Raw genomic sequence first — 25425 nt, 5'->3', positions numbered from 1 at the left:
ATGACCATCCAGGCCACAGGGGGACCATCTAGCAGCATGTATGCTACTCAGCATTAATGGGCCACCTCTTTCTGAATTCCCCTATAGCCGAGCCTTGGAGTTATTTTTCCAAAAGCCAAGAAAAATCAGATGCACACAGCAAGGCTGCCAACTTTGCCACTGAGGCACATATGCAATTAGTTTAATTATGAATGGCTTCCTACTATATATAGCCTACTTTGGGTTTTGGTTTCCCTATGAAGAATTTCTTGTAAAATTCATGTTGTAGACCTACAGTTCCTCAAAAATACAGTTCAATCAAAACGAAATGAAAATATGCCTCATTGTGTGTGAATAGAGGTGAATAAATATATTTGTTTCTGTTGCTGCGAAGTGTCCGTTCAGTTTAATACGTAAAACATTTGGCGGCGGGGCGCCGGGGTCCGACAGATCTGCCCCCACTGCTAAAAAAAATCCTAGAGGAAACACTGGAACAGTCAATTTGTAAACAAACATGAGGACTTTTAATAGTCATGGGCTCTGATCAGGTGCTGCTCCTCAGCGTTAAACAAATGCAATGCTGAGTGAGAATGGTGACTGGGGAATTCCCCAGTTTGTGTAAAGTTAGAAGCCTGTTACATACTGTAACAGGCTTCTAATTTTCCTGGACATTTCAACAGTGTCAATCCTAATGCCATTTTAAGAACAAGCCAAATTCCCTTAAAATTATCATAACATCAAAAGGATTCAACCATATTGATTTTGAATCATAAGAATTATAGCTCAAAGTGATGGAACCCAAGGCCATGGATGGTCAGTGTAACACTTATCAGTTCAATTTTCTAAGCACAAACGGACATTTGGAAAAACAGAAAAATGGGTCCAAATATCCAATTTTTCATTTTTTTCCACCTTGGATCAGAAATTGAGAAAATTACAAAATTGCGTCTGAGCTCCAATTATTCAATACTGCAATAGTATTCTCTTCCTCTACTTTGCGGAATATGCAGGTCATTAACTGCATATGGACCAAAAAAAAGAGGTGCTTGCAACTGATGGTTTCGAGTGGTGGGGCGGGGCGTAGCTAGGATGGAACGAGGGAGAGAATACCATTGCAGTATTGAATAATTGGAGCCCAGACACAATTTTTTAATTTTCTAAATTTCTGATCCTCTGAATAAAAACAGAAAATTGGAAAAACAGGCTAAAGATCAAATTTTTTATTTTGTCAAGGCAGAAAAAAATGAAAAATTGGATATTGGAACCAATTTTTCTGTTTTTCCAAATGTCCGTTTGTGCTTAGAAAATTGAACTGATAAGTGTCCAGTCCAGTGTTTTTCAATTTGATTTCAGCTGCTTGACAGGAGGTGTTTACTGCTTAAGAAGTTATTAAATCATATTAGTATATTGCTAAACACATTTTTTAAATAAATAAGAATTTCAGAAAACATAACTTCTGCTCCGAGTCATCTGAATTATCTGATGTTCCTATTCATGCTCAGAAAGTCTTAACTTAAATGATAATAACAATAATGCTTAGAAACTGACATTTCTTTGAGTTTATCCCCTGCAATATCATAATAAACATTAGTTTCATAAACCACGCTCCCCACCGTTTCTTCTTAATGCTTGACTGTGTGCTCCCAAACTTTCCACATATGCAATCATAATTTCAGTCAGTTTGATCTGAATACTGTAGAATCCAACACCATGCCTGCTCAAAAAAGCAAAAAGAATTGGCGCTCACTCCTCTCCCATCTCCTGACAGCAGCAGAATACATACCTTTGTGCTGATACTATTATGAGCGAGAAAGATGCCGTGTAGTTATTAATGTAGGCCCAAGAAAGATGAGAGTCAGTGTGGTATACAAGGTATGAGGAGCATTGTATGTCAGGTAGAATGAGACTCTTTCTGTCAGCCATTTTTCAACAAATAACAACCTCCGAGAGAGGGAATGTGAAGCAGGCCGAGGCAGTGGACAATATATGCAGAGTGCTCCTGTAGTTCAGAAAAAGGCACAAAGGTAAGACAAGCCTGCAGGACATGAAACTGTGGCTTTCCAGCTGAATGTGTTGGCCCAGCACGAGTTCAATGAAAATCAATCAACCATGTGCTTTGGTAGACGTGCCTAAACACAAATTTAAAAAGGATTTTACAGCGGGTGGCTTTTTCCCACCCTCGAGGCAAACGTGGAAACAGATATTTTGCTCAGTATTGACCAGACATAAGCTACTGTTTCAAATCCATTAAATTTGATTTCAGTAATAACAATGTGTTGCCCAAAGCGGAGACATTTTATCTTCCAATTAATACATCAATTAATTGATGAGGTAAACGTGACAATACCTGGTACTCACAACATATTACAAATGATGAAATATATAATAATTATGAAATATGTGTCTCGCTTTAGGTTGTTTTTTTTCCCAAACCGACTTCATTTCAACTCTGCATTGTTCTCTCTTCAGAGAGCTTTTACGGTTTTGGGGTGAAAGAGGCAGACAGACAGACAGGGAGTAGTATGTCCCAATCAGAGAGGTACGTGGGATCAGAGATCAGCCACTTCAAACAGAGACAGGGACACATAGACGCCTGCCTGGCTGGCTAGCTGTGTGTGTATGCGTGTGTGTGTGTGTGTGTGTGTGTGTGTGTGTGTGTGTGTGCGCACATGTGTGTGCACGCGTGTTTGAATGGCAGCTGACAAGCCTGGAGACACTGGAGGAGGTCGGCAAGACAAAACCGAGGCAAATTTAACACAGTGTCAGCCTAATTAATACCGATAGATAATGAGTCTGTAAATTATAAATAATCTTCCTGTTTGGGCGTGTGCAGCATCCCAGCCTGCACTTAAGAGATTATCCAAATCATGGCTGCTCCCTCTTTAAGAACAGCTGAATGATGCCTTGACCTGCAAAGTCAAACTCAATCTTACTGAGGGCTTAGATGCGCCTTTTATCCACCATTGATCTTTCTCACCCAAGGTGCCCTCCGTGTGTTCTAACTACTTACTGGTTTCAATTTTACCAGTGTGTTGATCAATCGATTTGGATGAACGCAGAGAGCTTTTTTTTTTTTTTTTCTTTTCTTCAAAGTAGCATAATCCTCCAGAATTTGTTATTTTAAAAATGTTAACATCTGGAACTGCATTAACATATGGTGAATCCTGCTTGGCTGAGCATTTTTAGAGAATAAACCTTCCTACCATGTGCAGGAGTATTGGAGCTTGCTACAATGGTGAATTGTGTTAATCAAGACTCAGGACCCTTGTTTTGCAGCCACTTAAATTTATCATGTTGCTGTTGGTCAAACCCTCCCGTCATTTATTTCTCCAGTAGATGTAGTAGATGTGTTAACCTAAATTTGTTCAAGTGCAAGTATAGACAGTATCGCAGTCTTAAATAGGCCACACTAATCTAATCACTTCTAATCACAATCTAATCAAGCCACACACACACACACACACACACACACACACACACACACACACAGTTCTGATGAAGCAGACTGGCTAAACTTTTGATTAATAAATCTTAATGGACAATAACTATCCCCCCCCCCAACTTTAACTTTGATTGTTGCAAATTAAAGGTTATCACAAACATTTAAGGGAATTAAAGAGAAACCCTTTAGATTTGAAATCATGTTTTTTTAGGGGCTATAATATACTATGTACCAAATTTGATACAAAATTTAATGAAATGTGTAGTAGAGTTGTAAAAAACAAAAAATTCTAGTTGGCAGACAATGTTTAGGTTGAAACGGGTGATGATGACTCCTGAAGAATATGTCTAAAACTGAGAGAGCAAGCAAAATATGGATTGGGCTTTTACATGCAACAGTTCAGGAGTTGTTAGCCAAAGCCAATGATTCAAATCTATTATGTTTATGATATTCTGCTAACTGATGGACAAACACATGAGGGACTGAAAACCAACTTCACAAAGATAAAGAACTGATGTTGTGTATTGTGTATATGTCCAAGACCTGTAGAAGGACAATGAGCCACAACCAAAGTCCATAAAGGTTATTAGCTAGTAAAAGTTTTATTTTCCACCATTTTCTTAGAAAAGATGTCTTAAAATCTAACCTGAGAACAGTGAGGCCGCTACAGAGAAAAAGAGGCTTTTTTTTCCGTCTTCTTTCTTTTGCCATTTCAAATAAGAAACGCAAAAAAAAATTTGCCACAAGTGACCTTTCATTTGAGAACATCCATCTTCCAAAGCATTATTCATGTAATCACATTCATATTCTCTGCTCTGCTCTCACTGAGGTGTAAAAAAGAAAAAAAATTCTACTGCAAAACATCTATCATTCAACTTTGGCTAGGAGCCTTGTTTGATAGATCAGACGCTTGCACTATCCATTTTCAGGTTTGAATCTAGCAGTAGTAGCAGAACAGCACTTCCAAAGCACAAGCTGTTAACTTGCAGAGTCTGAGATATTAAAATGTGATTTTGCCAGGGGTCTGAGTGTTGGTTTTGCTTTGCTGGATCCTGAGCTGTTGACACAAGGAGGAGCAATCGTGCTCTAATAAGTGGCTCCGAAGCTTGATATCTCTCTTCTACTTTCACTCACATGGCTCAGAGCAGAACAAAAATACACCATGTAGACTCATTCACAAAATCATCAACAATGTTAATATTGGCTTTTTTTTTCTGTTTGTACAACCATTACAGCGTACTTTAGCGCGTATTATTTGCCTGAGTGGTTGGAGAAACGTGAGCATTTCCAAGTTTTCCTACTTCCAAACTATTCCTTCATTTCGTGGAGAACGGAGTTGTGCTCAACTAAAAAGTGCGACACAGAATTTCCGTGTACTGCTTTTCCATAGTGAGCAGAGTCTCGAGTGCCGCTCTCCAGGGTGCCTCCTCCCTTGTGCGATGAGCTGCATTTGAAGTGTTGCAATACCAAAATAGAGCAAACACCTTGAAATGAAACACGTGGGGATTATTGTTACACATATTGAGACACCGATAAATCACACATGAACAAAAAATGAAAATAAAAACCACAGTATCTATGTATAGTTTGGCAAAAGTTGGAATTTGCACCGCGCCCCTCTCCAGTCCACAATCCAGCGCGCTGGGGTTCTTAATAGTCTTCATGTTCCATACTTGTATTTCAATTTGCAATTAAATAGCATTTGAACAGTCGGAACCTCACAAGTGATTTTTTTTTACTTTGGAGTTATTTTTCTCGTTAAGCAAATGCCCAACAAATTCAAGTATACCACTATTTCTTTCAAATGAAGCTCCAAGATTGCACACACTTCGTGGTAATTATTATGACAAAGGGTCAGCATGAATTTAATGAGTTATTGATTGTTTACTCCCAGAGATAATCTGCTCTAACATTCTGTAACATCTGTATTAACACACGAGAAATCCTATTTACATAAATCAGCTCAGAAGCATCGGCCAGCACAGCTCCTTGTTTGTCTTTGGGTACAGGTAGGCTGCGTGTTTAACATTATTTCTGTCCGTAGAATCACAATGGTTTGCATACTTTCCTGTTTTCTCACTTAAAATCCAATCTGGTTCAATGGGGTGCATGAACTTCAATGTAACTGGTCTCCAGCAAGGCTTGGGTCAGCAAGCGGACTAATAAATTAAAGCAGCTAAAAACAACATATTAATACAGAACTCAAAAACACAACAGAATGAAAGCACAAACTAAGTCCAAATCAATAATTTGGGGGGGGGGGAGATAAATTCACTGACACGGAACAAAATTAAATGACAAACATCATAGTCCATGAGTGAGGCTACATAAATACAAAATAAGGGATGAGTTCAGGTGAGGTTCTCTTTCATAGTGCTGGTAAAGCACTCGGATGGTGGTTGAGAGGGCAGCTTTCCTTGGAGCACATTTCTACTGAGTTGTAACGGGTAGTTATCTCAATAGGATTCAAACAGTCAAGTACAGCCACAATTTAGCCAGTTAAGGGGTTTGCCACCTGGGAGCTCAGGGAAGGATGCATTCACTAAAAAATAAAGTGATTCTTCACAACTCCTCCATCATCTCGCCTTCTTTTCCAACGTGTCGGTTGTATGTCTGAGTGGGGGTGCCACTCCCTGTTCTTTCTGTCTCTGCTTCACTGCGGCGGTGTCTCTCCAACCATCTCAATGCCGTGCTGCTGGAGTTGCGCGCGGAGCAAAGCATTCTCATTCTTCAGCTCTTCAATCTATAGAAAGAAAAAAGAAAAAAAATTAAAAAAAATCTCATTATCAACATCTTCATCCCTGTGACAGCAAAATATAGCTCCAAGTTTACAGACCAAACTTTTTTCCTTTGAAGACTGAGAGTGCTGGCTGTGTGTAATGTACACACAGGGCTATTCAATCCCTGGGATTAAAGAATAGTATGTGCAGCTCTTTGCAAGGAAAACCCTGTCCACAACCTACGGCATCAAATCAAATCTTGAGGTATGTCAACTTCGCTACATTTCCCTTGGGTGAATCGCGAATTCTCTGCCTCCCCCACTGAGGGACTGGGGAAAGGATATTGAGCTTTGAGCATCAGAATAAGAATATATTGCCGAGAGCCTCGCAGACCTGGGATTCAATGGGGACATGTGGCAGCCTCAGAGCTGCAATATTTCACAATACTTTGAGTGCATTAGCATGCAGTTAGTTCTCACACAGCCCCTGTGTCTACTATTCCCGCAGTCTCTCAAAGCGCTGATTTCAGGTAACACTTCTCATTATATAAGCGCAAACTCTTTTGATCCTCTTTGTCAGGCTGTGATGATCAGCTACACAGCCTGAAGTCTCTCGGGGGGGTCTGTTTTGGAGAAATGAAGATGCATATGGGGCAAGGTGGATTTCATGCTTCTGAGACTTAAGTGAAAGGAAGTTGCAATGCACTCCAAAGCAAACGAATTGATTCAATGCAGTGGCAATCTTCACAGACACATATGCAGCCCACTACGGCTGCCTTATTATATGTGACTTTATTTATCTGCTACAGCCAACCACCTCAAACGGAGATTTTGACATTATCATTCATAGACCTTCTTTACCCATTATTTAAATCCGAGAAACGTCACTGATGCCAATATTTGTAGTCAACAGCAGACACTGATGTTCGTACCTGCTGCCTGCACAACTCATTGTCCACTTGTATCCTCTCCACTTCCTTCAGACTCTCCTGCAGCCGCTGGTTGCTTTGCCTCAGCTCGCGGATGTAGTCACAAGCTTTCGACAGGATGCCTCCTTTGCTCTAAAAGGACAGAGATGATTGGTGACCATTTGACAACCGAAACGTCAGTGAAAGGTTAGCAGCAGTGCAGAGTGAAGAGGCTTACTGCTCCAGTCTTGGTGCTGTCCATATTACAGTCTGGGATGATCTTGGAGAGCGTGACAATCCAGTTGTTGATCTTGTCTCTTCGCCGCCTTTCAACTGTTAAATAGAAAGAGGTTAAATAAAAATAAAAAACTATACAATATATATACAGTACAGGCCAAAAGTTTGGACACACCTTCTCATTCAATGCGTTTTCTTTATCTTCATGACTATTTACATTGTAGATTCTCACTGAAGGCATCAAAACTATGAATGAACACATATGGAATTATGTACTTAACAAAAAAGTGTGAAATAACTGAAAACATGTCTTATATTTTAGATTCCTCAAAGTAGCCACCCTTTGCTTTTTTGAAAGCACTGCAAACCCTTGGTGTTCTCTCAATGAGCTTCATGAGGTAGTCACCTGAAATGGTTTTCACTTCACAGGTGTGCTTTGTCAGGGTTAATTAGTGGAATTTCTTCCCTTATTAATGGGATTGGGACCATCAGTTGTGTTGTGCAGAAGTCAGGTTGATACACAGCCGACAGCCCTATTGGACAACTGTTAGAATTCATATTATAGCAAGAATCAATCAGCAAAGTAAAGAGAAACGAGTGGCCATCTTTACTTTAACAAATGAAGGTCAGTCAGTCCGGAAAATTGCGAAAACTTTGAATGTGTCCCCAAGTGCAGTCGTAAAAACCATCAAGCGCTACAACGAAACTGGCTCACATGAGGACCGCCCCAGGAAAGGAAGACCAAGAGTCACCTCTGCTGCTGAGGATAAGTTCATCCGAGTCAACAGCCTCAGAAATCGCAAGTTAACAGCAGCTCAGATTAGAGACCAGATGAATGCCACACAGAGTTCTAGCAGCAGACACATCTCTAGAACAACTGTTAAGAGGAGACTGTGCGAATCAGGCCTTCATGGTCAAGTAGCTGCTAGGAAACCACTGCTAAGGAGAGGCAACAAGCAGAAGAGATTTGTTTGGGCCAAGAAATACAAGGAATGGACATTAGACCAGTGGAAATCTGGGCTTTGGTCTGATGAGTCCAAATTTGAGATCTTTGGTTCCAACCGCCGTGTCTTTGTGCAACAAAGAAAAGGTGAACGGATGGATTCTACATGCCTGGTTCCCACCGTGAAGCATGGAGGAGGAGGTGTGATGGTGCTTTGCTGGTGACACTGTTGGGGATTTATTCAAAATTGAAGGCATACTGAACCAGCATGGCTACCACAGCATCCTGCAGCGACATGCCATCCCATCCGGTTTGCGTTTAGTTGGACCATCATTTATTTTTCAACAGGACAATGACTCCAAACGCACCTCCAGGCTGTGTAAGGGCTTTTTGACCAAGAAGGGGAGTGATGGAGTGCTGCACCAGATGACCTGGCCTCCACAGTCACCGGACCTGAACCCAATCGAGATGGTTTGGGGTGAGCTGGACCGCAGAGTGAAGGTAAAAGGGCCAACAAGTGCTAAGCATCTCTGGGAACTCCTTCAAGACTGTTGGAAAACCATTTCAGGTGACTACCTCTTGAAGCTCATCAAGAGAATGCCAAGAGTGTGCAAAGCAGTAATCAGAGCAAAGGGTGGCTACTTTGAAGAAACTAGAATATAAGACATAATTCCATATGTGTTCATTCATAGTTTGGATGCCTTCAATGAGAATCTACAATGTAAATAGTCATGAAAATAAAGGAAACGCATTGAATGAGAAGGTGTGTCCAAACTTTTGGCCTGTACTGTAAATACAAGCAGTATTTCCTGATTTTTTTATTTTTTTTTTTTAAGATTGCGAGATCAGTGGTAATTCTGGTTTTAAGAACCAGGATTTAATTTCCTACATCTTGTCATTTTAGTGGTTGCACTATGGGTGCCAGATACTGCCAGACTTTGACAGTTCAACATCACCCTCTTGTGGCCTGTCCGTAAACATATGCCACCTTTTCTTAATAGAACATTTTGACAGGGCTTGGTGATTTCCTTTCAACAAAAAAAAAATGCTCCATTTAGGCACCACACTGCACTGTCTGATGAAATCAAAAGCCACAATCATAGCTAATTACCCACCTTCATTATGTTGTGCTCTTCTCCTTTCATCTCTCGGCGTTCGCGGCCCATCCATTTTCCTGCAGACAGACAGGAAATAAAACACTTTCAACATGCTACAATAGCTCCCATCTCTTGCTACCCTACAATAAGGAACACATCCAATCCCCCCAAATTCACAGAATCCTGTGACCATTGAAAACTATTCTTCACCGTTATCTATACATCCAAGCCTTTTGTAATCCCAGCCTTTGCCCCTACAAGTGTGCTATTTAAAAAAGGAGCCACTGAAGTTGTATAGTGCCTTTGGTAGGAATACTGAAAGACGCACAGCCAATATGAGGCCGCATTTGCCGCCCTGATGCCCCGAAGCTGTGCTGCTTTGACTGGAATATTGAGAGCCGTCCAACCTTCTTATTCTGGTTGGCTGTCCTCTTTGCAGGTGTGGCCCGAAGGGAGCTCTCTGCTTTATTATGCTGTTAAATTGCAACACTGTTAAAAAAACAGATGCTGTCTATTGGAGTCTGGGCTTGCGGCTAATGACACAACTGTCTCTTGTCTGGGTCCCCCCTCAGGTATTCTGTTAATTAAGTCCCTGAGACGTGACAGGAAAAATTATCAAACCACCCACCATAGTATGACCAAGCCAATTACACATACAATACATATCGGTGGCCTACTGAATATCTCAACCATGTTTCTGTCTCACTAATGGAAGACGATTAATGCTTCACTCAGTGCAGAAACATGCTTTCTTTGCTAAAGACAATCTTGAAGAACAATAATGTAACTATACTTTGTTGGCTGCATTTCTGTTTACCCCCTGCACAAAGTTATTAATGTCCAGTAAGGTCATTCTTGCTCCTCGCCTGTCCTAAGACACATCTTTATTCTACAGCAGTGAATTTGTGACCCATCAACACAACTCGACGGCTGATATCTCGGTTTGAGATATGTCGGCAAAGCCAAACTGCAGTCTCTCTTGTATCTCAACGCATCTTAATGGGATTTCAGCCGTATAATGGATTAAGCCCAACAGTACTCTTAGGGAGAGTGTAAAAAAAAAAAAAAAAAAAAAAAAAAAAAAGACTGTATGAATAACTAAATACACAGGCCTATAGGAACGTGTGTTTTTTGTTTTCTTGCTTTTTAACAAGTTACAGAGGCACACATCATATCAGTGCTCCTGAGAATTATTGTTGCCAGAGAAATCCAGGAAATTAACCCCCTGCTACTGAAGTGCTTTATCCATATAATTTAAAGCATAGGTGTAGACGAGGACTACATTTGTGTAGTCTTATATTGATCCTTGAAAGAGAAAATGCAGTTGGCACTCTCCCATATCATTATGTTGCAGTATTACACCCAAGACAGGGCCAACGAGTCAGTTAAGTGTACATTGACATACAAGTGACTACAGCTTGGGCTTGATATTCCCTCAGTGGATGATATGAACAAAGATGAGCCTTAATGGCCATTAACCGCTTCTGTGCTAACAATTATGTAGAAGAGATTGACAACACAGGGTTTTCATTGGCTTCATTTGTCCCAGTATTCCTGTCACATCTGCAAAAAAAAAAAATATATATATATATATATATATATATATATATATATATACACCTCGTATGAGCTAAGAAGAAAACCCTCAATTACTGCAACTTATTTGAAACTAGGCTAAATGAGAACAAAACTCAAACAACTACAACAGAGGGCACTTTAAAAAATGATACTAAAATAAAAGTGTGTGAACAAGCCATTTGTTTTCCAGATAGAGAACAATGACCTAATTTGTTTTAAGTCCTAATGGAGAAACAAGTTTGCCACCAGCACAACTAACCACAATGGATCGGGGTCAGCACTGAAAAGAATGCTACATCTGTGTCTTACACATCAAGAGGAGGAAGAATCACCGGGGACTTATGGGAGGGGAGGGGAAGGGCAGAGAGGGGAGGAGGGCAGAGGTTTGTGTGCTTCTTCTCTCTTCTTGTGATCTAATTTCATTGGTTCATTTGCTGAAAAAAAAAAAAAAAAAAAGTGTGTGAGAGAAATGTGCAAACTGTCCTCACCAGTTTAAACCTTCATGCTGCAGCAGCTCGTTTTCATCTCTGCGAACGGCAGATAGGGTGGGAAATTTTCATTCATTTTACTCACATGTCAACGATAATGTCACTGTTAATTAGTTTGCACCTAAATATATAACTCTGAGGCTTGTGTCATCATAAAGTATTCATGTAACAGGAAATAAAAATAACAAACATATTGCAGATAGGCATTGTGAGAGATGAAAAAAAACAAAACAATTCACTTTGTATTTCAACACATGGCAATGCAGACGTACACCGCAACAAAGCTTGTCCTTGACTCTTGACTGGAAAGCAGTTGGTCGTACGCTGTGAATATCAAGCAACATCAAACGCAGCAGAGCTGCTGCCAAATTTAAGGCGGATCTACGACTTTACGTAATGCTGCCCGCAACAAAGGAGCCTAAAACTTTGAGAAATCTAAAGTTTTCCCAGAAACACAGAGGCAGTTAACATTGTTGTTGTCACACCTTATACTGTTTTACCCAAACTGACAAATGATAAATGAAAGGCAGAGACAGTTAATAGTGTGGTGTCGGTCTTCTGTTCGTGTGTGTGTGTGTTTTAAATAACATAAAGAGGAGATAAATTGGAGCTTATGTGCTAGCTAGAGCAACCAGCGTTAATATATTGTGTCTTAAAACAACTGGTATTCACTCCATATAGGTTCTCAAGCTAAATAACTATAATGACGTTTCATGTGTTGAAGGTTAATAATAAGCCTGGGGGGGATTTTCACTTAGGTCAGTGCTAATTAAATTCAATAAATGGTCATGTGTTCATTTGGGGTGACCAAATTGCTGTGCTTTGTTATTACCAAACAAGGACCTTAAAGAAAATGACATTCCTCAGCACCATATGCTCAAGTTTTGTGTGCTTTTGGCACTCAAGTGAACTCTGAATTGGAAATAAAGCTGGTTAGAAGTCTTTTTCTATGCAAGTATCCGTAGTAGGCCAGAACAAGGCTGGTATCATGCCATTAAAATGATAACTCAGTTTGTCTTGCTCACGTGAGACTGCTGATTATCTTAAGCACGGCAATCACCAGCATGTGGCTAACAGTGGGAGAGAGTCGGAGTCTTTTGATGCGTGATTAAAATGATGCACGTTGTGAATTTTAGGGATAAACAACATACAAAGATTTTGGAGAAGGATAAAAGCCAGGAAGTGGTCAAATAATATAAAAGATCCTTGGTATGAAAACAACCTTCCCAGCAAACTCAGGAGAGAGACGATAGACACCCTGGGGGCAACAACACAGTGTGTTGTAAAACGTGAAGACACCCACTACTGTCACATTTCATGTTGCAGCATAAACTGAGCCCTATGGTAGTTCAAATAGCTGGGGAAGTTGTCTTATAGTCAAACAGGTTTTGGTGCTCCTTCTCTCCGCATACACCTCTGCTAAACACAAAATCCCTGCACGTTTCCCGGCTATTTAAATCCCTCCACTTCCGCCAGCCTCTTCCTCTTAGCATTTAGATTAGATGGCACTTTTTTTTTTCCTCTCTGCTGCTAAATTCTATATATTCTACCTTCACCTCACGGTGAACCTAACTCATAAAAATCAGTGCTCGGTTACAAGTCTACTTATGCCCTGTCCTTTTTGTCAATTTGTCCCACTTTTAAAGTTCACCTTTAAGCCATTCACAACTTGTCTGCTAAAACCACCAAATGGCCTATATCGAGGGGCACTTCCATGGAAGATAACAAAAGTGTTTTACAAGAACTGACCAGCGGTTTGTTATCAGAAATAGCTGCATCTCAGAAAGCAATATCAATGCTGTCTGCAATGCGGACAGCAACAGATAGCGCTGATACTCACGCAGGGTAGGACTGTGTGCGTGGGGCGATGGTTCGCTGGGTGCCTGTCTGAATGACATCAGGGGGGGTCATCATCACATAAAACTGACCTGTGGAAGGCATGGCAGTCATCAGTTAGCGATGAGGAAAAAGAACACAGATGGGCATCAGGGCATTACAGACTGACTCAGGTTGCTCTAATGAAATATCTCACAACAACTAAGAGCCTTTACTTAGTAACAAAAAAGAAAAACACATCACACCCCAAATCCTCATGGACGTGCACAAAACGACACTTATTAGGTATAAACAACACTGCTGGAAGCCCTCTCATGTAAAAAAAAAAAAAAAAAAAAAAAAAACGGCAAGACTCCCGGCTGCCGAGACATTCACAACTAAAACCTACAATACATAAATATAGAGTTTTGAGAGGAAAATGCACATACTCCACTGTAGAGCATGCAGGAACCATCCCTTTCACCTTTGCTATGAGGCCTGTAAGATACAAACGCCTCACCTTGTTAAAAAAAAAAATACATGTAGCAATACAGTAGCACCAGATAACAGGACATTTAACTTTTTGACACATTATTTTGAAATACTAAAAATCTATGCCTCTGCCAAGTGCCAACCAGTCAAGTTGCAGTTACATCCACGTCAGTCCAGATTCGTATAATATAATGTAGGAAAGACTTGGAAGATTTTTTTTGGCAAAATAGAAATGATTCCTTTATTGACATTGTATGATTTCAGTGACTCATTTCCAGTGAGAAACATGCTGTGTTCACTTAGAGACTATTTTTACAGAGGACTGATAGAGAGCTTTGTCACATGGTGCAACGACAATCACCTGAAGCTCAATATCAGCAGAACCGATGAGCTTGTGGTGGACTACCAGAGGAACAGGATGGAACACAAAGTTGTAGCCATGAATGTAGACAATGCTTCAAATATGGCTGTTGCTGCAAAGAAGCTACAACTCCTAAAACGTGGATGCCACACACACACACACACACACACACACACACACACACACACACACACACACACACACACACACACACACACACACACACACACACACACACACACACACACACACACACACACACACACACACACACACACACACACACACACACACACACACACACACACAAATATCCAACCGAATGTCTCCCCTTTGGTTCCTAAGTTATGGTGTTCAATAATGGGCAGAAAAGTGCTTTTGTAACCATTAAAATTGTCACAATTAATGGGACGGACGGACGGACGCATAACCCCAAAACCTAACCCCCAATTTCCACCGGCTGCGTAACGGAGGCAGAGTCATTAGGTTTCCATTAAAGTCAATGTGTGCATTTCTACTGACTGCAGAACGGCTGCGTTCCAACTCCGGCACAGCTCCGGCGATCCGCAGCCCTCCGGAGCAGATACGCAGCGCTTCTATTTTTTGTAGTTAGTTCCGCAGCAATTCAGCACACGGCAGATAGTGCGGGACAGGAAGTCGAGCACAGAAACAAAATAAAACATCCAGTTAATTTTCAAAATAAAATACACCCTGCTCACGGCGGATCATATTTCCCTGCACTACACCTTGAAAACACAGCACAGAGCTGTTTCCCCTCTACTCCTCTGGATGGAAACTAACTGTTGTTGGTTTTGTGGTTCTATTCTACGTGAATTCGCGAGATCTCGTGGGTCCTCGTGACTACAGCTGTCAGTCATGGCCGCAGCCGTGCCGCAACAAATCAGAACCTAGTGGGTATTGACGGACGGTGGAGCACGGAGCCGGTCCACAGACGTTCTGCATTCAGTGGAAATCCAGTGTACGGCTATATAAAGAATAGGGGTGGGAATCACCAGAGGCTTCACGATACGATATCATCACAATACAATATTATTGCGATTTTAAAGATACTGCAATATTCTGCCATATATTGCAATTTATTAGCTTTTTTTTCAGCTTCAAATTTTTCCCAATTTCAAATTATGTCACCAAAAGAAAACTTTGTCAACATCTGTTTTATCTAAAAAGTTACATTTCTCTGTTTTGTTCATCTCACTTCAATTTTATTGCTGCAAAATGGGATTATCAAGCAGACAAACTGACCAACACATATATAATAAAAGATCGATACTAGGCGTCTGTGTATCGATACAGTATTGCAACGGAAAATATTGCGATATTATGCTGTATTGATTTTTTCCCCCACCCCTAATAAAGAAGGTATCATGCAGAACTCCTTCGACCAATCAGCAGCTCTTTGACATTTTCTCTCCCTTTTGCTCCTTAATTTCTATGACCTCATTTCGTGAAAACTGGGTTTACAGTAGACTTGCCCTAGGGGCATACACCGATTACACTTCTTGCCCGCTTGCTTTTTAGTAGAAATAAAACCCATTTAGTTCATTTCTGTGTATCCGCTACCCAGTGAAAGGATTTGCTCTACTGCGTACAGCAGCAGCAGCATTGCAGCACAGAGTAGCAGGAGTCAGATTTTACTCATCACTTGACGAGATGATGGAGGAGGAGTTGGTGTCAAAGTGAAAAGCAAAGTGCAGAAGCTGACCATTTTATCATATATTTATATCTTTTAGAATAGATTATAAGTGTGTTTTCTTGCCCGATTCACTCGCAGCTCACAGAGACAATAGACCAGAAAATAAACCTTGAGCATGCGCCAATCTCTAAAAGCCCAAATGGTTAACATCATACATATATATATATATATATATATATATATATATATATATATATATATATATATAGTATATACACACATATATATATATATATATATATATATATATATATATATATATATATATATATATATATATATATATATATATATATATATATATATATATATATATATATATATATATATACACAAAGTCTGTGGTTGACATGGGCTCCGAAGGGAAGCGGGCAGAACTTTGCAGCGCTTCTGCCTCCTGTTTCAACCCCGCAACTGTCAAAATGAGCCGCGCAGCAAAAGTTTGCACGGAGAGTCGGAGAGAGACAGCCGTGGTGCATTTACGGTGTTATCGGTTACACCGGTTCACAGGTTTATTAACCTGTGGGGAAATTTCCTCACCATGGCATCCATACTTTACAGTGTTCTCTTGCAGCAGGAAACATTACACTTTAGATTCATGGTGGCATGAAATCCAGGTCTGTTTTAACTGAATTGCTTGTTTAAAAAAAAAAAAAAAAAAAAAAAAGGGTCTTTTTTGGTTAAAAATACTGTTGCTGATGCTTGCACAAGAACACCACTTTGATAGTTGGTAGAAGGTCAATCACTCCCCACCCCTGGATCCAGTCTTGTCAGAATGTGGTTCATTGCCAGAGTCCCATGCACTTTCCTCCACTATCCCTCACCTCATAAGAGAGATGGCAGCCCTCCACCTACGCCCTACAGTGCACTCCTCAGCCAGTGTGTCATGGCTGCTTAAAATGCCACAGGCTTCCAGAAAGGAAAGCTGGCCACTTCCTCCTGCAAGGCCCTGGCTTCAACCATTACCCACAGCAAAGAACCCTCATGATCTTCTTCCCTTTCTGTGGCATCACCAGGCAGCCACTCACAACACCCGAAAGAAAAAAACACAACAAGCATCAAGCACATTCTGTTTTGTGGTTTTATGCTGCTGTGTATCGTAACAATTATAATTGAGGCGTGTCAATTGACACTGCTAAATGCCCGATTTTCCACTGGGCACGTCTGTGCTGCGTTCCGGTTTTGTTCTCCATCCACCACGCGCCATACCACACCGGGAGCGTCTCAGAAGCGGAGCGTCTAGCCTGCCCGACTTGCAGATTATGTTGTCTCTACCTTGTACTTTACAGACCTCTCTGAATTTGTGTCATGTGATGCAAGTACAACACAAGTGCTTGTGTATTGTTCTATATATATATATATATATATATATATATATATATATATATATATATATATGGGGCAGGGTAGATGGTGTACTACTATGAAATAGTGTAGTGCCATATGCTGGTATATAAAATGTGTGTAGCGTTACTGCCACAAGCATTTTGCATTTGTTTTGTGGCCAGCTCTACTACTAGAGCTGCAATGAGTAGATTATTTCTCTATCAACTGACTAATCAGCAACTATGTTGATAATTCATTAATCGTTTGTTATTTTTCTAGCAAAAATGCCAAATATTCTCTGGTTTCAGCTTCTCAAATCAGAGGATTTGCTGCTGTTTTAGGTCACATATGAGAGTAAATTACAGGTATGTGGCTTCTGTTGTTGGTCGGACAAAACAAGCATATTAATTAAGTTTTTTAACATTTTGTAAACCAAACGATTACCAAGAAAATAATCAGCAGATTAACAGATAATGAAAATAAACGTTGTTGAAGCACTAGACTCACATATGTGTGTTATGGCCACAAGCATGCCTCTCTCTTTCAAAAAGGAATAACTAAAATACAACATCAGATCAGATTGGATTAAACTGGGTCTCCAGATGCAGGTACACGTCTCGGTTTCTTGCCTGTGCAGACAGAGCACTCGTCTGGGCCAACAGTGCGGCAGAAAGCACAGACACCAGCAGAATCACAGGGTGATTAATTACAAGGTCCTCCCATAAACACTGTCTAGGCAACAGTATGCCAGAACAAGCAGATGCTGGTTGTGTATAACAAAGCCAGGGGGCTACATCCTGCTCCAAAAGGTTGACCAAACCCTGACCACCCTCTCCGACAGTGCACAAGCCTCGTCTGGATCACCACAATGAAACTGCAAGGCCACTTAGTGCAGCTAGAAGATGAGATATGGCACTAAAGAGGAAGAGCAGCAGAGTGGGTGGACATGTGACATGAAGCACACAGTAAATATGATCAGTGTAACCAGAGACGGTTTCAAACCCAGACATCCCAACTCAGAGTCAAGTGGGTTTGGCCACTGCCACGCCTCTTTAGGAGACTAGCGGCAGGTCCTGAGTGTATTGATTCCAATAGGGAAAGTGAAGGTGACCGATTCCCCCCCCCCCTCCACCACCACCACCACCATAATCACCAAAGTACTTTTTAAATATTGGAATAATTTTTCACAAGCCACATATATCCCAAACATTCTAAAACTAAAATGGCATTTTTCAGTGGGCCAAATCAAGAGAAAATTAACTTTGTTAGAGACCTGATTCTGTCTCAGGATCAATCTCTCGTGAGATCTGGCAATACAGATGAGCTACCGTCAACTGTGTAAATATCTAATGTTAGCAAATAGGAGGCTGGAGAAGTCGAGGGAGTTAATGCAAATATAACGTTTCATCAATCCACACAACGTTCACTACACTTTCAAACGAGGCCACACCCATTTAGAAGACAGGAAGTGTGTACCGTTTAATACCGTTGGCGCAGAATCTGTGGCGTACTTTATTTCAGATAATATTTGACATTGACAAACTGTTAGAGGAAGCACATTTTAACCATCACAAAAAAAGAATTCTGACATATTACTGAGCAAAGAATTTTAAATTGAACAATAATATGTTGATGGGTGTGTGTGACAGAAAATCTTTTTATTGTTCAAAAGTGAGTAAAACTTTAGTGTAGAGAATCTAATTAACCTTCAATACACATTTTTTTTAAATGCTGAGGCACTGTTGGAGGGAAATTCTATGTCTATCTACTGTATTTCAGAAATCATATTTCAATGACAATATTCGGCAAAAAAGGGCAACCTAATTTATAATCTAGAGTTCTTTATATAGACCTACTTTCTTTCACATCAGCCAAAGCTGTGGGGATATTGGTTTATTTACAACTACTAAATAAAAAGGACTGTTCTCTCATTACGGTACTCAAAACACTCCTCTTTGCTATGGGGCTAATTTAGCCATTATTTTCAGTGACACTGCCATAAGCTTCAAGCCAAATTGAGTGTGAGAACTGACTCACCCCCTGCCTGTGTTAGTGTTGGGTCTGCGGCAGCCTGCACAGACACAGTTCCGTCGCTCACCGCAGTTGCGGGGAAGTAAGCGAAGCGCGTCTCCCCTCCCACCGCCTCTCCTGCTGGGCTTCCTCCATTACTGAAAGGGTTTGGAATCACAGCCTTTGACAGATAAGAGAGAGGCAGAGGCAAGGCTTGAACAAGTAGCAATGGAGCAGTCACAGCAGGTAAACGCACACCTCAGTCTTTGTCAGACTCAATACTGGTATCCCCTCGAGACCCCCAAGCAAGACGCAGTGTAGTTTGACAGCTGGGATTAAGGGAGGAAAAAGAAGCAGCAGTGATCTTGTTAGCAGAGATACCAGCAAGGTCAGTAAAGACATCAGTGCGCTGCAAATGAAAACAAATTTGATCTGCTCTTGCAAGGAAGATTGTATGTTTTTGAATTTGCCATCGTGCCTTATTCTGAAACACTTCTGCAACTGCATTTTTAATCTCCGTGAGTCATGCTCAGACACATGCCTCACATCTTTATACTGCTTTGCTAGTTTGACAAGCTCAGAGGAATTCGTGCAACTTTAATGACAAAGAAGGAATATGTCACCCTGTATAATGATATGTCTCTTCCATGTTTGGACAACATTGGGTTTTATGGCATAAGCAAGCAACATCAGGACATGTCTACAGAAGCAATACTTGTTAGCAGGATTTATTCATCGGTGGTTTTAATTTCTGTTTGAATGATAAAAAGTAAAATGTCGCCAGCCTTCTAAAAGGTGAACGAAACCCGTTTTCAAAATGTATAAATGTTATTCCTATGGTCTAAGACAGTCAGAGAATATTAGTAATCATGAATGACCCAAATCCAAAAATTGGAGTGCTGAAACTCTCAATTTGTGATGTAATCAAGTACCCAAGTCTGGAACTCCTTCATAGACAATGAATTGGGAAAGACATTATAGATGACACTGTTTTAGAACTGAGAACACTACATTAGAATACAGCTCATTTAAGTATTCAAGAAAAAAAAAAAATAAAACTTCTGTGGGTCTACAAAATCAGTCTCCCATTCATTGTCTGTGGAGCAGCTCCAAGCTGAGAGGGAGCAGCTCATGTTCATAAATACTGATTAAACTTTTCTCAGCCATAGAAATAATATATTCGTTATTAGTTTAGGTGATGTTTCCCTTTTAAAGATCGTGGCATTACTTGAAGCCTAGAGCGGGCTGTTGGTACCTGAGCCACAGCCTGAGGAGCCCCAGTGAAGGCGGCTGTAGAGACGACACTCACCGCTCCTCCCCCATCGTCTCTTCCCTCGAGGTGCTGGTGGTCAGTCACCTGAACAACACGGTACGTCACCTGCAAGGGGGAGAGAGAATGAAAGGAAAACAAAGTGAGCAAACAATTGTTTTTATAACATTTACTACAGTCCCGTTAACATGCAAACGGTGTCCAAATCAAAGCCTTACCTGACTTGTAGATTTGTTTAGCATATCTATTGCTTCCATTCAGCCGAGCCTAGTATGAGACCCTACAGTCCTTATCGCAGTAGTGTATTGATATCACTTTAGGCACATTCTGAAGCATAAGCATATTGTATCCTTCTCTATTTGCTTATGCTTCAGAATGTGCCTGATTCAATTAAAAAAAAAAAAAAAAAAGTCGAGTCAAGAAAGCGAGTTCTCTTGTTCCAAGAATCAGTATTTGTATCCTTCCATCATGTGACTCTCCTCCTGACTGACATGTGACAGCGGCCCCATGCCAATCCCAGACCAGCCTGCAATCACATGATCTCTCACCCTAGCCTTGTTTACGCCAAATGAGCCACATGGATCACTGACTTAATTCCCTCCGGTGTAAATTATCCCAATAAGGATAAACCAACCATATCACACAATTTCATATCAATCCAATTTCTTTTTTTGCATCACTGTCCCATTGTCCATCACTGACCACCGCTGGAGTGAATACAGGGCTCTCACACCTTCTTAAACATCAAAATCATGGACTTTTTTAAGGACTTTCCAGAGCCAGGACCCAACATGCCTTGAAACATAGATCTAGGTTACTTATTGTTCCAACTCTGATCATTTTTATAATGAAACTAGCAAAATGTGTGGTCTCTTCCCTAACACAGCACAGCAAAACAATATAAATAGAACTTTTTATATTTTGCATAAAATCTATAAATTCAAGTACTTTCAATGACCCATGTCTATATTCAAAAACTGATCCCCCCCCCACACTCCCCCCCTCAAATTCACAAACTTTCAAGGATTTCAAGGACCCGTGGGAGCCATGTGAATGACACACACACACACACACACACACACACACACACACACACACACACACACACACACACACACACACACACACACACACACACACACACACACACACACACACACACACACACACACACACACACACACACACACACTTACACTTCAGGGAATTTAGAAGCAGCTATCCTCCTGACTTGTCTTTGGAATAGAGGAAGAAGCTGATGCGTTCAGAGAAAAACACACAACAACATAACAGGAAAACCTTACACAAAAAGGACTGTTCGTGAGAGGAACTCCGGTTTTTCTCACTGTGAGGTGACAGCGCTTACACCAAAATGCTCAGTATGACGAGGCTTAAATCCCAAACAGTACATACGTGTGGGGAGGAAAGTTGTTTACTGAATATCACATGATCTACTACCACTGTCATGTTGTGCTTTGCATGCAACTAAATCCATTCGACCACATACATCAATATGTAATGTGAAGCTCTGTCGGTTGCTAATTATGCCTCTGCACAAACCGTCCTTGGTCGTTTATTCGACCGGTGAGTGCTGAACAGATGCAATCTTACCCTCAAACTCTAGATCTATATCCCATTAGGGCTGGAGTATTTCGGTTTTATGCTACTTTATTATTCTACTCCACTACATTCTGGGGGGGAAATATTGTATTTTTTACTCCACTACATTTATTTGATAGATTTAGTTACTGGTTACTTTGCAGATTTAGGTTATTACAATATATAAATCAACAAATGCATGAATATGTTATTATAGATTAAGCTGCCCAGCAGTAAGTAGTTAACATTAGCTCCATCTTACCAGCTGAAACATTAAAGTGATGAACACATTAATGCATTACTAATTAAAGTCCAGTAATATAATATAAATATATAAGATTCTGAAATGGGCCATTCTGCATAATTAGTAATGTTAGTACTTTAACTATATTGTGATGCTAGTACTTTTGTACTTAACTTGAGTTAGCATGTAGGACTTTTACTTGAGTATTGTTATACTGTAGTATTGCTACTTTTACTTAGGTAAACTATCTGAATACTTCTTCCACTACTGCAGTAGGGCCACATTAAGTGAATTTCTGACAGTGGCAATAAGAAACAACAATCACAGGTAGGGCCATAATTCCATTCATTAGTAACTTACCTGACCACCCTCAGTGCGGAACTGATATTGTATGTTGTGGTCACCAAATGCTGCAGCCTGCTGAACACTGGCTATTGTAACAGCTGTCTGCTCTTCTCCTGTTCCGTCTCAAGGGGGGAAAGAGGACAGAAAAAGACAGTTGTGAGAATGGAAAAGAACCAAAACTAATAAAGACATCTATCAAGCCCTGAGTTCAGCTGCCGGAAACAATTTGTACCACTGCATGTTACGTAGATATTCATGTAGTTGCTGTGCATCTCTCTCTCTCTCTCTCTCTGAATTCAATTTTCAATTAAAAGGGGCTTTACTGGTATTGGGGCTCAATAACAATGTTGCCTAAGCATCAAAATACAATTTGTCAAACAAGATCATGACAAGATTAAGATTGATTTATATAAAGTATATACAGTATATTTCTCTCTTAATCTCTCTCTACCCGCAACTGATTGAGGCAGATGTCCGCCCACCTAGACCCAGGTTCTGTTCCAGGTCTCTGCCTGATAAAATGAAGGTTTTCCTCGCAGCTGTCACACCGAATGCTCTTGCAAGAATTGTTGAGTCTATGTAAATTATAGAGTGCGGTCCACACCTACTCTATCTCTAAAGTGTCCCGAGATAACTTCTATAAATACATTTAAATTTAACTGAATACTTTCGGCTATTATGGTTATACAAAATACAGTGCGCAGGTGCCAGATGTCAATGACAGCTTAATAGACAGCGTTACATGTTTACCTTCAGATGTCTGGACAACCTCTTCTTCTTGCTTTTCTTGGCTGCAAACCAGAAAAACAAATAACGTTAACTCAGTTTCAAGGCAACCAGCGTTCGTGAGTATTCTGGATAAAATAAATATAATTACTGACCCTCAACTTTGCTTTAGCTGATGGCAAACTTGTGCAAAGACGCCAGTCAACCAACATCACTATCGCAATGTAAAAACACAACATTGCTACTGTCCTCAGGTTAGGCTGATAACACACTCGTTTGTGTTTTAATGCCTAACCTAAGCTAACGTAGCTATTGTAACGTTACTGTTATTAGCTAACCATGATCATGTTTTTCACAACTGGCCATCGGTCCTGTCTAGGATACAACTAGCTAGACAGCTATCCAGCTTGCAAAGTCTTGCACTTCTCTTTCTAACTTAACTGCAGTCTTTAGTTTGAATTTTAACAACAGTTTTAGGTCAGGCCTTAGTTGGCGTCGTAAACTAGCTATCCGAAATAGCATGTTGTAGCTAGCTTGTCCCAGTTAGCCATTTTGGCAGACTCTCGATTACCTTGCGCTGTCCAGACTCTGTTCAAGCATATCCATCAGGGTTATAATAAAAAGTGATATTCGGTGTCACAGACGGAGATGGAAGTGCTGATCACGGGAACAAACACTCGGGTCATGTGAGAGAGACAGCCCAGGACACGTGAGGTATGGCTCGGTGTCGAAGTTAAAATGGAGACCGCTGCTGCTGCCGCTGGGTGACTGCTGGGTGACCCGAGCTGACTCCCATCAGCTGGCGCGTTCAAAGAAATTACTGTATATGAAGCCATGGTTCGGGAAACATAATTTACATTGCTGAAAGATTGGTCCTCCTCGTTTGTTTGTTTTTTGCACCACTTACTGTTATGAAAGCGTTTTAGACATTTTAGGTAAAGCATTAAAGCTGTCTGAAACCCACTTTGAGATTTGTGAAAGCTTTCTCTTTGTGTAGCTATGTGAAAAAATAGGAGATTTCACAGATTGTTTTTTGCATGCATGTGTTTCACATGGAAATACAAAAAAGGGAGATTTCACTCTTTTCGCTCTCTGGAATAATCCTGATTTAACAAGTCTAGGCCTAGTCATACAGCCAACTTCATATCTGGGATGTTGGTCACCTGTAAAGACAAAAAAAATCTGAGTAGTGTCCTGAGATCAATAATATTACAAACGTATCTTTAACGGATAAAAAGTGACTGGTCTGTCCCACGTTTGAACAAGCATGATATGAAAAGTTGTGACCATAGACTGTATATTATTATTTAATAATATTATTAGTAATATACAGTCTATTATTATTAATTAATAATATACAGTCTATGGCTATGACACATAAACATGATTGATCCCCAGAGACTAGCACTTAGTGTGTCCTTGCAAAATGCAGCGTCTCCTACATCCCAGCATTTAATGTCTTCTGTTTATTTTAGTTAATTTTTAATACCCTTTCACCATCACTTGTCACACGCTTTGAAGTTTATTGTTGAAGTTATGAAGTTTATTCATCCAATTTCTCCAGCCATTCTCCCAAAATACACTGTGCAGTATTCGTGGTGCTTTAGCAGTGGTTTGCTAAGGGATTTTGACTTGGGCTATACTTTACCAAGGTTAACAACATACATTCACTTCACCCACACCAGTATAGTATATATATATATAAACAGTCCAATACAGCAGCCACAAGTTATACTGTCCCGTTTTGACAACCTTTTCAATGGGGAAGCCTGAAAGGTATTGATTCAACATTATGGTCATGTTGGAGGCTGTAGTTTGTTGTGGTGTTGACATGTAAAGTGGGTTTCTAATTTGTCAACCCTTTTGTTGCTATATTATGTCAAGGCTTTAAATGAGGCTATTCTGATTACTATTGCTCCCTATCCCTAATTTGAAATTATAATCTGGTAAATGAAAGAAACGTGTAAGGGCTTGCCTTGAATACGTGCAAAAACATCAAAATGGCATATACATTTGGTCCAGTCTGACAATTTTAAGTTGAAGTGGCCACAGGTGGTGAGAGCAAATAATGTTGAAATAAAAATGGAACAAAAGCAAGGCAAAACAAATATGTGTATACAAGAAACTGTAAA

The 25425-nt window shown here is 40.4% G+C and overlaps 1 protein-coding gene across 4 annotated transcripts; it reads right to left on the bottom strand.

Moving 5' to 3' along the window:
- Positions 1-4000: 4000 nt before the first annotated feature.
- usf2l (upstream transcription factor 2, c-fos interacting-like) lies at positions 4001-24116 on the bottom strand. 4 transcript variants are annotated; one of them, XM_028580665.1, is made up of 11 exons: positions 23865-24115; positions 23318-23358; positions 22583-22689; positions 20365-20487; positions 19137-19290; positions 13232-13319; positions 11392-11430; positions 9344-9402; positions 7287-7381; positions 7073-7201; positions 4001-6164 (listed from the first exon to the last, which is right to left on the bottom strand). In XM_028580665.1, exons 1-11 carry the CDS (start codon positions 23897-23899, stop codon positions 6075-6077), a joined length of 960 nt encoding a protein of 319 aa, XP_028436466.1. In that variant the 5' UTR covers positions 23900-24115; the 3' UTR covers positions 4001-6074. The 4 variants fall into 4 exon arrangements, with proteins under 4 accessions (XP_028436466.1, XP_028436468.1, XP_028436467.1 ...); XM_028580667.1 differs by having other exon boundaries at positions 20419-20487; XM_028580666.1 differs by lacking the exon at positions 11392-11430 and having other exon boundaries at positions 23865-24116.
- Between the last annotated feature and the right edge of the window lie 1309 nt (positions 24117-25425).

This window comes from Perca flavescens, chromosome 6, assembly GCF_004354835.1.
Source record: "Perca flavescens isolate YP-PL-M2 chromosome 6, PFLA_1.0, whole genome shotgun sequence".
In the NCBI taxonomy this organism is placed as follows: Eukaryota; Metazoa; Chordata; class Actinopteri; order Perciformes; family Percidae; genus Perca; species Perca flavescens.
The sequence above is the reverse complement of the archived record's forward strand: the minus strand, read 5'-3'. Positions and strand labels throughout refer to the sequence as shown.